This window comes from Antechinus flavipes, chromosome 2, assembly GCF_016432865.1.
Source record: "Antechinus flavipes isolate AdamAnt ecotype Samford, QLD, Australia chromosome 2, AdamAnt_v2, whole genome shotgun sequence".
NCBI lineage: Eukaryota > Metazoa > Chordata > Mammalia > Dasyuromorphia > Dasyuridae > Antechinus > Antechinus flavipes.
Window position 1 is genome coordinate 175,884,985 of NC_067399.1, and position 15,495 is coordinate 175,900,479.

Consider the following 15,495-nt stretch of genomic DNA (forward strand, 5'->3'; position numbering starts at 1 on the left):
CAACATAATGAGTATATAAAAATCTTTTTATATCAATACATAACCTTGTAACTGTAAAATTTGTGCTTAGTGTTCCCCCCTTCCAAATATCTTCCATCTATAGTCAACTTACTGTGATGCTTCTGAATTGTTCCTCTTCAGGATCTTCTCAGTATTTAGAAAAACCCAATACTCTTATGAGTTAGAATGATGAGAAATCTATATAATTCTATTGTCAAAAGTCCAACTAGTTTTATGTTCTTTTTCTTTGGAGGATCTAGATTTGTGTGTGTGTGTGTTGTTTTTTTTTTTTTTAAAGGAAGGAATAACTTTAGAGAAGGTAATAGTAAAATTTACCTCTATCCAAAGAACCTTAAAAAAATGGTACAAAGTTCAACATTTTGCGCTGTTTACCATTTAACCCAAAATAGGGAAGGAAAAGTAGGGAATATCCACAAAGATTTAATTGCTAAAACAATGTCTTAGTATATCATTTTCTATAACAACAATAACAGCATTTATATAGTGCTTTAAAATTAGTAGTGTCTTTCAAATTCTATCTTATTTTGGTGTTATCACTATACTAATTTTACAGATAAGAAAAGAGGAAGGCATTGAATGACTTGCTCATGAATACTTAAAGATGATGTATTTTTGAACCCAGGTCCTCCTGCTTCTAGGTCTTGTGTTCTATGCACTGTTAACATTCTACTTTGCTGAGCTCTATTTTTCCAGTTCATTTTTAGGAATACTTATTTTAATTCACCAGTGATCCACATACCTTGAAAAACTTTATTTGAAATAAATTGTTTAAATAAAAAGTTTACTAGTTTGTTGGTAATACAGAATCCGAGAAATTAGTAGGCATTTGATGAAATAATATTTTCTGCTATTTTATTCTTTTATTATCTTCATGAAAACAAGATTTCCTTAAATTTAAAAAAAACTTTGAAAAATACACATCTTTAAATTATTTATATATCACATGAATACAAGTTCTAATATTGTGAAAACTTGTCTATTTTAGGAACTTAGTGCAAAGTCATAAAGTAATCATTGATCCTTAGGTAGCAAACAGTAATAGATGTATCCTCTATGTTAAGCTATAACACTATTTTGTTATTCATTATTTTGACATAAATAATAAATTATTGGGCATCAAAGATTTGGAAGACTTAAAAACAACTCAGTACTCTGGTATGTGTTTGAGTTTATTTTCAAAACACACTGCATTTTAAATCCTCTTTAAAACTTAGCTTGTCATATATATTACCAGTCGAAACTAACAAATGACATATTCATATCAACTGCTATAGGCCAGATTTGAATAATAAAACGATTTACCTAAGTATGTAAGTTCACATTGAATCTAATTCCCTTCCCTTCCACTAACTTGGTACCATATAATGCTTTCTTAACAATGAAAATTCTACTTCATATACAAGGGAACCTGGATATATTTTCAGGAAACATGTCTTTAATAAAAAAAATCAAAATTGACTAACAATAATTAGTGAATTGTAAATTACTTTAAGAAATCTAAGATTAAAAAATCCCAAATTATATTTTTATTTAAAAATACATTGGAAAATTCCACATATGTACAGTACATGATTTAAGCTTAATTTCAATGCACTTGACTTCAATTGGGATGACACTGACATGGTTTATGTTTTGTTAAAGTCTTTTCCAAACTAACAAAAAAAGGGAGACTCCTGCAGATTACCAGCTGGTTCTGATGTAGATGTCTTACTGCTTTCCAGCTAATAATGTTGCGTGATATTTATTTGTCTTTTATCACCTGGACTGTTTTCCGGCCATAATGATAATAACTGTAGGCTGATGCAGTTGTGGTGAAAGCTGTAAAATACCTTTTGTTGTAGGAGGGGAAGTAGGAAGAAAAAAGAAATACAAGTTATACAATTATAAAAAATATAATTGCCTTACATTAAACTTCCTTTTTTATTTATGTGAGTCATGATATAATGAAATATTAGGATTTACCAAGTTACAGAAAGCTTCTTAACTAAAATCTAGTAGGCATAATTTTCAAAAGACAATTAAGTCAAATGATGTTTTAAGCATTTTTTAAAAAATGATTTGTCTTGTATGTATCAAATACAATCAAACATTTGAAAGACACAATGCATGAATGAGAATTCTATGTAAGTCATTAATAACTTGTTGCTTAGTCACTTTCAGTTATCCCTAAAACTTTGTTGACTCCTTTTTGGAGTTTTCTTGGCAAAGATAGTAGAATAGTTTGACATTTCCATCTTCAGTTCATTTTATAAATGACAAAATTAAGGCAAACAGGGTTACATGATTTGCCCAAGGTCACAGAGCAGTAAATACTGTCTGAAGACTGGATTTGAACTCAAGTCTTCCTGATCACAGGCCCAGCATCCTATCCATTGCACCACTTAATTGTCCCCAATGCTAACTTCACATTTGTTTGAATGATGTAGAATAAGGAAAACCAAAAGAGTAACACATGCAGTGACTGCATAACAATGCAAATGAAGAAAACATTAAAAGGAAATGATATTCAGATTAAATACATATAATGCTGGTTTCAAATCATCAAGGTTCAAGCACAAATCTTTACTTTCTCTTCAACTGCAATAAACAAAATAGGCATGTACAATCAGTCTATGTACAAGCAGTTTGGTTAACTTATTTTTCATGGAAACTACTACAAAAGATTATTTGCAGGGAAGTGAAAACTATTGAAACTGTTAAAAAAAATTCAAACAAGTATTAAGTACGCATAAATATCACAATCTGCTAGCACACTTTATATTTATAAATTGGGCACATTTTCAATGCTACAGATTATTATCAGTACTGTTGAAACTGCTGACAAAGTAGCACTACAAACAAATAAAACTGCCAAGACATATCTACATTAAATTCTCAAGAGTGAGAAATTAAAATTTTACCTTACCAAAGTATCTGAAGATAAATGCTGTCAACATAATTGAAAACTGGAGCTGCCAAAGAAGCTGCCACTAAAATCAATTGAACTGCTGTATTCACCTACAGAAAAATATTCAGGGAAAAAATAAATCAAAGCCAATTATTCTTATTCTCAATTATATAGCATAATGACAAGTTGACAATGAAACTGGCTATTTTAAAATAGAGCATCCACCAAATGTCTGACATTGAAAATATTCCTAATGTAGAAAATTTAGATATATAAAGAAGAATACCATGTGCATACAATTTTTCTTTTAAAGAAATTGCGGCTATTTAATTTTGAGGGTTTACAAATGAATGACTATCTGCAAGATAACTCTTTTTTTGTGAGAATACTATTGGTTTAGCAATAATCCAACATCTTTCATTTGTATTTGCTTTAATTTTTCAAACTTATTTCACATAACCTCAATTTGTGTGCAACCCTATGAGCAAGCATTTATTGAGCAATCTATTATATGTCATGTATTATGCTAGGTACTATGGATACAAACCAAAAGTAAAATAGCTTCTATCGTTATGGGCTAACATTACCATCCCCACTGTTTAAGTGAGGGTAATATAGAAATGAAATAATTTCTATAAAATAGCACATCAAGTAGTTGCAGAATTAAAAGTAGTATTTAGGGTTTCAGAATTCAATGATCTTTTCACTATACTATCCAATCCCCTGGACCAATAAAGTTAAAACATTCATTTCATTGCTTAGCCTCATTGAAGCAAATTTTCTAGAGAGTTGGGAGAATGTTCTTAATATATGGGCTTGAAAAAGGGACTAAGAAAAGGGAACAAAGAACATAATGACTCTCTGACTGGAATATAGAGAAGAGAAATGATGAAGAAAAGAAAACAGAGAAGAAGTATAGACCCAAGGCTTCTTAAACTTTTCCTACTCATGACCCCTTTTCTGGCTTGAGAAATTCTTACAATGCCCTAGGTATATAAAATATGTATAATTATTAAATAGGTAAAATTTACTGATAATAAATCAATTTCACAACCTTCACATTCAGTTATGAGACTCCATATAGAGTTGCAAACTACAGTTTAAGAAGCTGAGGTGTAGACAACGAAAAAAGACCATAGAGACCTGTAACATATTATGTATGTTATGTTACAACTTTCCCAAAAAGATAAACAAAAAAAGATTTTTTTGTTGTTTGTTTGTATTTTTTTTTGCTAACAATAGCAAAACTGTATTAAACATCCACATACTGCAGGACACTGTGCTAAGTGATAAGAGTAAAGGTTGAGTAAGGAGAAATCAAATTTAGAAAATCCAAGGTCCCTGCCCTCAGTTTATAAGGTTACTGTGATCACAAAATACATATTTAACAAATACTATGAACTATTTTATTCTTATTATTAATACTGTGTGAAGGCCTAGCTACAACAATAGACATTGAAACATTTGTCCTTATAACTCCCTAAATCATCTGCAATTTAGTGTTACACCTTTCCAATTGTTGCTCAATATAAACTACTTAGAAGTCAAAACAATATGAAATTAAAATCCCATTAAAGCAGATTAGCTAAGTTGGTATTTGTAAGAACAAGGATATGGTTTTCATCCTCCTATAGACCAGTTACTTGTTCTAAGGCCAGACTCCAATCTAATCAGCTGGAGATGGTACAATAGTATAATGATGGATTAAAACAAATAATTACTATTAGAAAAGCAGTTCCTAGCACATATATATCCTTGTGGAAATATAATCTTTATGTACAAAAACAAAAACAAATTATTACTATTTAGTAGAGTTAAATGACATGATTTGAGTAGGTAGGCATCCAGCAGAGCAGACTGAGTATATAGTTGTAGTGTTTTGATAGTGTGCTATTAAATTATGCATGTTCCTGTTCATTTACCATGCGATAGTAAAAGATAAAAATAGATTGTATATGATATTTACACTGCAGGAAGACAGCAGAAATGATTTTTGTTCAAGTAGCAATTTACCTTCTACTCTTTACCATCCCCCAATTGAAACATGAATCATCTTGAAGAATCCACTAAATTTCCTAATTTCCCGATAAAACTAACAGTAAGACTGATAAAGAGTTAGAAACTTCAGAAGAAAAGAGGGTGAGATGTATATGGGTGATGTCGCTTTCTTCTAAACATATCATTTGCTAGCTAATTCATTAAAAGCAGCAGCTGTTACGTTTCATTTGTAGTTCCAGCAGATTCAAAGATTTACAAGTAATATAGTTACAATGAAAGACTTTTGTTTCTTTCTCTGATTATAAAAACAAAAAAATAAAAAACTGGTGTATCTTTATCATTGGGCTTGAACAACATAATAACAAAGGAGACAAAATATATAGAATAAAGTTTATATTGGCCTTACCTTACTGATGAATGTTGGTTTTAACCTGGCAGTGGCATAGCAAGGATTGAAATATCTAGCCAGTGTTCGCTGTGAAAATGATAATAAAAGTTTGGATATTTAGTTTGTTCTTGAAAAGCAAAAATATAAATTCTAAAGGAATTTATATCAGTTTAAAACATAAATCATTTTGTAAATGTTAGCAAACAATACACAGGAAATGAACAAAATGTCATTTTTTAGCTCTGAAACAAAAATATTTTAACAGTTATACATTTTATATACTTCTTATGAGCAAATTTTATAGAATAAAATGTAAACAGTAATATATGCAACAGCATAATTATATACCAGGGTCCTGGTTTTATGCAATCAAGAGATTAATACACTCATTTGATTAAATAAGTCATACTGAATATACAACAAAACACCTAACACTGTATATTATTTCTTACTAGAATCACTATATTTTTAGTCTGAAGAATTTAAAATATAGTCAATGATATTTTTAAAAATTCTTTATATTCAGTTGGTGACATGGGCAAATTCAGAGTAGCCCTAAGCAGAAATTAACAGCATGATAGTTTTTATTCTTAAAAAGACAACTTTTAATAAGTCTGTGATATTCAATTAAGTAGATGAAAAGAAATTTGAACATATAAAATATAAGTTCCTGTGCTTTTTAAATTTAGTGTATCTCCATGTTATTAAGCAAATACTTTAATCTCTTTTATGAAGCAAGATGATGCATGCTTAAAAAAAAAAAATCATTATTTGAATCAATTGATTAAGGGATGAAAAAGCCATCACTCAAAAGATATTTTAATAAATAGACCTCAATATTATGTTAGAATAACACTTCCAGACTGTAGCTCTTTACTTAAAACCTATAGAAGAAAAACAATTCCGTAAACTCCCTTTAAAATAAAGTACATTTTTTCCACTTACTGGTGATGGAAGAGTTCTGTATCTGACGTAAAAAACGGCAGCAATCAATGCTATATCTCTTGAAATAATCATGTAAGTGAGTGAAACTGAAAAATGAAAATAAAATTATCTTAACATATATAATATTTGTCAAGATACCAGAAGATACCCCATTTTCCAGAACTAAAGTCTAGCAAGCAAGCTGTGCCCCGAGTTTGGCATAAAAAAATCCTGTGCACTCACCTTCTGAAAAAAAATTACATAATTATTGCATTGCTTTAAGGCATTAGCACCAGGTATTCTCTGAGCTCAAAGTTGGATGAATACCTGTGGCCTGTTCATGAAGCCCTGGTATGAATTAAAGTTCTCATTGTTGCTCATGAGTTGCCCTTCACTGTTCACAGCCACAAACTCACTGTGTGGCCCCCATTGACATAAGTACTGAGACCTACCTTGGGTCTGCCCACTAGGGGAAAGGCCCCAGCACATGTGTCTAAACTGACTCCTTGCTTGCAAGCCATTTTCCTCATTTTGAATTTAAACTGATTTCTGAATTTCCTATCATAAAACTGCTTTGTTCAGCTCCGGACATCCACAAATTAAAGGCCAGTTCTATCCAGTTGACAACATTAACAAATACTGTCAGATAAAGTATTGTACATAAATTTTCAAATTAAATAATTTACTTTCTTGAATGCCAAAACATTTAAATTCTAATCATCACATATGGCAAACTTTATAATATGGGTTAGCCATTTCTCCATCTTCATAAATACAGATCCATAATCTTTTCTTGATGACCTTAGGGCTTCATTGTGAAACGCAATTGTCCTGTTGTGTGATAAATACCATGATGTCCTTAAAGACTAATGACATGTGTGCAGGACTGAAAAGCTCCAGAGACTACTATTAAATTTTTTTTAAACGTCTTCCCCTTCACTTCTCAGGTCTACAATTGTTACTTCGTGCAATCCAGAGGTTTGTTTCTAAGAAATACTATCCTCCATTTTTACCATTAATTGATTTCCTGAGTTAGGAAATATAACTGAGCCTTTCAGAACTGTGAAGAAGGCTATATTTAAAGAGATTCAGTGCTGCACAAATGGTCTCTCCTTCTCCTCCTCCTCCCAATACCATATTTAAATTTAACTAGGTGTTCTATAGTTTCCAAAGCACTCTAGTCTTTAAGAAAGACTGATCAAAGTTATTAGCCCCTTTTTAAAGTATAAAGGAAACTCGGAGGGGTTAAATAACTTGCTTTGGTCAATTTTTCTTTATCTTCAGATTCTAGCACAGTGGCACAAAGCAGGCACTTTACAAGGGTATCTATTAATGAAGAGACAAAATACATTCAAATATTGTATATGGATGTTTTTGAGATATTCAGAGAGACCTTTTTTCTATTCACTCCAACGTTCTTCACTTTATTCTTGGTAGTGAAAGCCACCTTCTCCTTACTACCTAGATTTCCAAACCAAAATGCATCACTTGTTCCCTTCCTCATTTTGACAATACCCTTTCCATTATCCATTATCTGTAAGTTGTATCCACAATACAACACAAGGCCCCTGGCAGCACTTAATGTGCTTCAGTAAATAACTTCAATCTAAGATGTCAACAGAAATGAGGTACAATATTCCTCTATTTATGAAAATACTTCCTTTATGTATCTTAGAAGATTGATCTCCCAGCTGAAGAAGTAACCACTCAAATTTTCTTGGAGAACTTTTCTCTCCTCTTTTGCCTTTACTACATTTTATTTTGGACAAAACTTTTTTGCTATATATGTATATATATGTTCTTTGAATTAGACTGAAAGTTCTTCAAGTAGCTAATAGTTAACATTTATATGGCTCTTTAAAAGACCTGCAAAATGCTTTACATTTTCCCAATGACTTGGGAGATATATGCTATTTTTAACCCAATTTTACAGAGGCAAGAACTGAGTCAGATTGAGAATACGTAACTTGTCCAGGATCCCGCAGCTATAAAATTTTTGAAACAGGATTTTAATTGAGGTCTTACTACTTCCAAAGCACATTATCCACTGTGTCATCTGTTTCTTTTTCCACTTTTATATCGTCACAGTGTCTAGTACAGTTTTCTTGCACAGAATAATCAATATAGTATTGTGAGAGAAAGAACTGGTAGAGAGTCTAGTCTGACTGCAGCAGTTCAAAGCATACTATTTTTTTCACTTTCTGTAATTTTTTTTTTGTTTGGGTTTCTGTCTTCTTTCACAACATGTTAAAAAAATGTTCACAAAATGTTAAAAATTGTCTATGTGAATCTGGGGAAAATATTTAAAAATAATTTGTAATCTCTCAGAAAATAGGAACTTGTTTGCAAAATTTTTTTTTTTTACCTAAGATATATATATATATATATATATATATATATATATATATATATATATATATATATATATATTTATATTTAAGTTTTGAGCATTCAACCTTTTAAAAGAAATAAAAATTAGCTTTCTTGAGGGTCATGTTCATACAAAGATGGAGGTTATTGATAATAACTGGACACATTAAAAAGTATTCTCTGATTTACATAAATCAAAATTTTTTGATCAAATGGCCTATTAGAATTTATCACAATCCTATTATGACAGAAAGAACATTTTATATCTGATAAGAGTCTTTCAATTTCAAATCGGGCTTCTGACGCATATTGTTTTTATAAAATTTGGGGCAAATTTTTTTAATCTCTGTGGCCCACGCAACTTTTATTAAGATAATAAATTGAAGGTCAATTGCTGATATACTTTGGTAGAAGGTGTTTTCCTGCCAATGAGCTCTTTAAAACCTTAATACTGGACTGAAAATAGAAGAGTTTTTGTTTTGTTTTTTAAACAGTTTGTGGTAAATTTCTTACAAAATTACAATACTGGATATTATTTTTGAGCTCTTACCTGGAATAAGATCTGCACATGTCAAGCTAACATAAAGGACACTGATGAGTATTTTATCAGCAAGTGGATCAAGAGCACTTCCCAATGCTGATTTCTGGTTGGCCCAGTTTCTGGCAATAAATCCATCCAACTGAAAATAGAAGAGTTTTTGTTTTTTAAACAAACATCATCATTACTATAAATGCTATATGAGATCACTTCAAAATAAAGCAATATTCCTGAATTGCTAACAAAAATATATAAATGTTATTTACAAAACATATAAAATGAAGTATCATCAAAATTTGATGTTATACACCCCTCCCCCCCAAGGTTTCTAATTTATTGTTATACATTCACTTTTGGATATCACTCACTTATGTACTTAGAATTTTCATTATTTTTCTACTATGTCAATATTCTAAGTGTGCAGCCAGGCTTGTTAATACTAGTAATATGTTGATTTAATTACATACCATTTTTAGTGCTTCCCTAGTTATTCCCATATTCTAGGGTATCAACAACTTCTATCTTTGTATGACCTTCTTGATTTCTTGAGGGTCATGTTCATACAAAGATAGAGGTTATTGATAATAACTAGACAGGCATTAAAAAGTATTCTTTGATCCAGTGACATTAACCTCCCTCAAACCAGACATCATCAGAGCACTTTCTCTTATTGTCCCCCTTACCTGGAATGCTTACTTGCTGGCTAGATCTTCATCTCCAGCTCCACTTACTGGCATCTCGGCCTTCCTCTAAATTCCAATTAAAATCCTATCTTATATAGGAAGCTTTTCCCAACCCCTCTTAATTCTAGTCCTTCCTTCTTTTAATATATAATATTGTTGTTTTTCCCACCCTTCGTTAAGATTATGAGCTCCCTGAGGGCAGGGGCCATCTTTTCCTTCTTTATATCCTCAGTGCACAGAATACTGCCTGGCAGAGTGTAGGTTGCTCAATAATATTTACAGATGGACAAATATCTTGTTTAGCATGTTACATAAAAATGTGCAAGATAAATATGTTCTGATTGAAAACCTTGATAATATTATTTCCTTGTTTACTATTGCAAAAAAAGTTAGGCAAAGTAAATTTGTGAAGCATAAATTTGATTGGTGGTATAGATTTACATAAAGAAAAAAGGGATCTTAATATGTGTTTTGAAACACATATTACTATATGTAATTACTAAAAAAAAATTAAAAAGACTAAACTTTTAATCTTTATATTGGGGTCTTTTAATGTTTTGTATTCTTATTGAACATGTTAAATATTGAACTGTTTGCAAAGTTAACAGTAGATTACTATCAGTACCTTAAGTGAAAAGTTATACATTGTAGTTATCTATGAATAATGGGCCATCCACTAGGGAAAAAAAAAAAAAAAAGAGTACTTAAATATACTTATAAACTATAAGAAAAGATTTATTTTAATCAATAATTATATAGTGATTAGAATGTTATATAAGGTAAGTAGAAAGAAAACTAATCCAAGAGAACTTAATTAAAAAAAAAAAATTCCCCTGCTCCCCAAACCATATCAGTCTGTCCAATTAAGTACAGTAGTATATAGTCTCTAAGCATCAAAAGACGAGTTCTAAGTCCAGCTGTTATTAACTAGCTATATAATCTTAGGCAAGTTACTTAATTTCTGTCTCAATTTCTTCATTTGTAAAATATAGATAACATTTTGTAAGAGTAAAATTAGCTTGGACATGAAAAATACCTCAAAAATGCACAAGAGTTGTATAAATGTACAGTACCATATTATTGAAATAATGGTTAAAAATAAAGGATTACTTGAAAATTGTTACTACCTAAGAATAGATGTATATAAGAGATTATTTACAGTACTGTCTTCAAATTGTATAGATTTTCCTGATGATTATTCAACTGCAACATCCACTGGCCCTTTTAATGACTACAATGTTCATTATCATTTTATAATTTTTATAAACATACATTACAACTTACCAAATCAGTTAATCCAGCCAAAGCAAAAACTCCTAGTGCAACATTAAAATCTTCTTCAATAATCAAATAACCCAAAACAGGGGCCAAGGCAATTCTTGTCATTGACAATAAATTTGGGATTGTCCATGGGTTTTCATACTGGAACAAAAAAAAAAAAATAAGAAAGTTAAAAATTAACACACACACACACTCTTTGTTTCTAACTTCAAAACAGTACCATCACATCCTAAAAAGGTTAAGGGAGTAAGAGTAGTTTAACAAAAAAACAATAATGTGGCAGAATCATCAATTATCAGGATCACACAAACTATGTGCTTTAAACTTGAGTCACTCTTAATTTAGTTCTGTTTCTAACAAAATTTACTGAACTTCTAGGTATTGAGTTAGACTGTGTTAAACAAGACAGCAACATCTGGCTGCTTCTACAAGCAGCCTCCTAAATAGATGTGGGTCAATTAGAGAAGAGAGGCAGAAAAGAAAAAAGATACACACAAATTACTTTTTAAAAAGATAAGTTTTGCTTTTAGAGATAGTTTCTGCAGGAGGTTTGTTTGGGCTTTGCTGAAGGATGGATTTCAAACAGTGGAGAAAAGGAGTCCATTTCATCTACCAGATATATCATAAGCAAAAGACACAAGCAAAAATGCAGAGTTTTTGTTTGTGGAACAATAATTAGTCCAGTGTAGACAAGATATATGAAAGGATGTAAAATAAAACTACAAATATATACAGCCTTGAAGGCTGGTCTAAAGAATATTTCTACCTAGATGCTCTGCTGAAAGTCAAGGAAAATACAACATCCAGAATATTTTAAATAATTTATAAAATAGATCTGGAAACTAAACAGCACCCCATCCCCAAAATTCAAAGCCTTTCTACTAATTTCTTCTACCCAAATATCTTCACTTAGCAGATATTTATGTAATACGGTGACATTTAGCTGATATGTAGTGCCTTCAAGAATCTCTCATTCTTTTGGCAAGAAATTTTCCTAATGATAGCATTTCTATTTTCAATAGGTTCAGCTGTGAATGATGGAACTTCAGAAATATTCCTCCAATAATGTGATTTCCTAACTTCCTAATGGAATTTTCTTTTCATCCATCCAAACACTCATTATGACCTTATTTAGTGCTTCATAAAAACTTGTGTTACACATTTAAAAATCAAATGTTAACAATACTAAGAAACATGAAGGTACTACATTTTTCTATCAGAACCTGGTAATGTTTTTAAAACTAGTTTTTTTTTTTTAAACACAATGTCTGAAAAGCACTCTACAATGAAATTCATAATTTACAAAACTATCATTCAGTAATTCAAATAGAAAACAAATTTGGAGACATTTGGTCACATCATTGTGTTCTATCTTCCCGTTTTCTTCCCCCAATGCTCACCCTACAATGCCTACCATAATACACCTGGCACACGGTAGACATTCAATAAATGACTGTGGAATGGATTTTGTTGAATGGGCCCCCTTACATAATTTAACTGAACCCTAGTAGGACTATGTCCAAATTCAAGTTAAAAGGTCATACTCTCTTTTCCATTGCCACAGTCCAAAAAATAAAGACATGCATTTCCAGAGACAGTCGTCTATAAAGCAAGTTAAACATATCCAAAGAAACAACGAAGAAAAATGTGATAAATCACTTAATAGCTGAGGGTAAGAAAATAAAAAGCAAAAAGACAAAAATGAAAAAAAAAAAAAAACCCAATCCACAAGAGAATAAAAGCACCAAGAATTACTCTTGGAGAAATCAATGAGATAAAATAAACAAGGATGAACAGTTTTGTACATCCATGTAAATTAATTTGATAATTATGATGCAAGAAGATAGACCAGGTCCCACACTAATGATGAGATGAGTTAGTTTTTGCCATATAATTCAGGTCAGAAAGAATATTTTATCGAATTAATTCACAACCATTGAAGCTAAATTTGTAAAACTCTCAAAAAGTTAAAGAAGCTAATCTCAGATTACCCAACCAGATGCCACTCAACCTGTGTCATGCTCGAGAAACAACTGAAGTTTATGAAGGAACTTCTGCCAGGAGATGGCAACCTCAAACCATACAGCATTCAAATGTCAACATGCTTTAGCTATTAAGGCAGTTTATACTTCTGCCTTGATATGGTTACCTCAACTCATGCTGCACATCTGATGAGATGGCCTAATAGAGGCCATTGAAGACATAACAATTGAACATGTAACAATTGGAGACGAGAATTGCTATCATGACAACAAAAGTTCTCCCAACTCAAAATCAAGCTGACTTAATGTTTAGTCAACATTTAACAGACACCGGTAACAAATGAAAAAAAGTTGGAAAATATTTCCAAACTCGACAAATAAAATAATTTCATTTTTTTAAAATCAAAGATATAGTTTTAATTAGAACTGAAAGCAGTCTTTTTAAGATATATCTGAAAATGGTCATATGCTTTAAAAAATTAAGTCAGCCAGTTTTGTTTCCTCCCTTAAAATTTAGTTTCTTTGATTCCTTAAAAAGAGTTCACTTTAATTTATTCCATTTAATGAGAAAGACTAAAACCACTTTTTAGCTCTGGTAGTGCCAAAAAAAATTCCCCACAGAAATCTCTGGGTGTAAGGGCTGCTGCACGTGCCGGTAGTGGCTAACTTTGCCACTCTAAATGACCTCCAAACGACCAAACTTGGAGGATGCACGCTTGTCACCTCGTACAAATGGCATGTATGGCTTACGCCAGTGCAGAAATTTTAACCAGTTCAGCGACAGAAACAGACTTTCATTGGGATGGTGAGGTGCTCGTCCCTGCAGTCCTCGCTCCCCTGCGCCAGGGAGCCACACAGCTAGATCCAAGTCAGGTGAGTGAGGCTGTGGGGCACTGAGCCCCCTATTTGAGGGAGGGGCTCAGATGACGCGGAGAAGCTCTCCGCGTTACCTACCAGGTTGGAGGGATGCCGTTTCCACGCCGAGTTCAAGACTTCTTTCGCTCCTGTAGCATCTGGCGTTTGTTCCGGGGCTCCCCTCCCCCCGGCCGAGCTGTGTCCTCTTCGGCCGGACCCTGCTAACCGCAAGCCAGCCGTGACCCCAGTCCTGGGACGGGGGCTGCCCGGCACCTGCGGGAGCAGTCCCCAGTGGGTGGGCAGGAGGCCCCAGCAGTTGCAAGAGGCGGCGGAGCTCGGGCTCAAGGTGGGCCGGGGTCGCTTCCCAGCACTCGCCAGGAGCTCCTCGAGTCCGCCCGCCCTAGACCACGGTCTGGCAGCCGCTAGCCGCTCCTCGGCGCGCTCCTGATCGAACTTCGCCCCTGCCCCCAGCGCGGCTCCCCGCTCCAAAGACACGGGACTGCGGGATCGGGGGGTGAGCGAGAGACTGCGGCCGGCACCATGAAGCACCCCCCGGGAGCTCCGGCTTAGCCAAGCTGGCAGCATGGCTTTGGAGGGGGGCGGCGGCCACAGCGGCCGGGCTGGGGAAAGAGCGCGGAAGTCGCTTCAGCGGCCTGAGGAGATGCAGCAGCAGGAATAAGTGCAGAAGAGTCTTCCCTCCATGAAGGCGAGTTCTCAGTCGCTCTCACGACCTACTAGCCCCAAGGCAAGGCCGCAAACCAGGACGCGGACACCTGCATGTTCGTCTTCGAACATCCAGCGGTCCCCGCCTCTGTCCAGGTGGCCTCGAGAGTGGCCAGGGGCGGGCGCTTTCACGACACTTTTACGACATCCCGAAGCCTTCCCTACCACTTACCCCAACCGGGTCCGTTAGTGGGGCCCGCGGGGGCCGTTACGGTACTATTAACTGCTGATCTACCGACAGTCTCCAGAGGAAATGGAGGGGGCGGGGCGAGGAGCGGGTGCAAAGACCCTGAAGCCTTCAGCTGGGGGGCGCCCGGCAAACGGGAAAGGGGGCAGTAGTTGGGGGAAAGGGTGGACACATCCCACTGGGAAGCTAGGCGAGGGCTGGGACACTTACATCTACGGGTTGGGCAGGGAGCCGAAGGAGCTTGCCCTTCCCATCCGCCAGCTACCTGGATCGGCTTCTTCTCTTCGGACCGGACAGATGCACGGCATTGGCATCACGGAGGCAGAGCCGAGGGCTACTTAGATAAGATAGATATCTCCCGTGGGAATGATTGTAGATCCCAGGACCTTAACGGAGCCAAGTTCGGGGTAGTCTACGGCCATTGGACCTTCTTTCCGAATCCTGCTGGTAGTCCTGCTCCAACCTGGGACGGGTGGAGGTGAGGTGCTGGTCCCACACTAGAGGCCCGAGGAGGCTGCAGCCTCCCCCCTTCCGTAGAGCTTGGGCCGGCCCAGGAGTCCCGGACCTCGTGGAGTTTTCTGCCAGGTCTGAGATGGAGCTCAGGAAAAAGAAGGCAGACGTTAAGGGGAAATATGTAAAGATGGGCTTGTTTCTAATG

The 15,495-nt window shown here is 34.6% G+C and overlaps 1 protein-coding gene across 3 annotated transcripts; it reads right to left on the minus strand.

Annotated features, from left to right (window-relative positions):
• Window positions 1-1,519: 1,519 nt before the first annotated feature.
• On the minus strand, window positions 1,520-14,879 carry CRLS1 (cardiolipin synthase 1). Of its 3 annotated transcripts, none has more exons than XM_051975951.1 (7): window positions 14,027-14,879; window positions 11,094-11,231; window positions 9,139-9,268; window positions 6,240-6,325; window positions 5,313-5,381; window positions 2,927-3,018; window positions 1,520-1,850 (listed from the first exon to the last, which is right to left on the minus strand). In XM_051975951.1, the coding sequence occupies exons 1-7, from the start codon at window positions 14,510-14,512 to the stop codon at window positions 1,763-1,765; spliced, it is 1,089 nt and encodes a 362-aa protein (XP_051831911.1). In that variant the 5' UTR covers window positions 14,513-14,879; the 3' UTR covers window positions 1,520-1,762. The 3 variants fall into 3 exon arrangements, with proteins under 3 accessions (XP_051831911.1, XP_051831913.1, XP_051831912.1); XM_051975953.1 differs by lacking the exon at window positions 14,027-14,879 and adding an exon at window positions 13,865-13,885; XM_051975952.1 differs by lacking the exon at window positions 14,027-14,879 and adding an exon at window positions 13,102-13,199.
• Window positions 14,880-15,495: the final 616 nt, after the last annotated feature.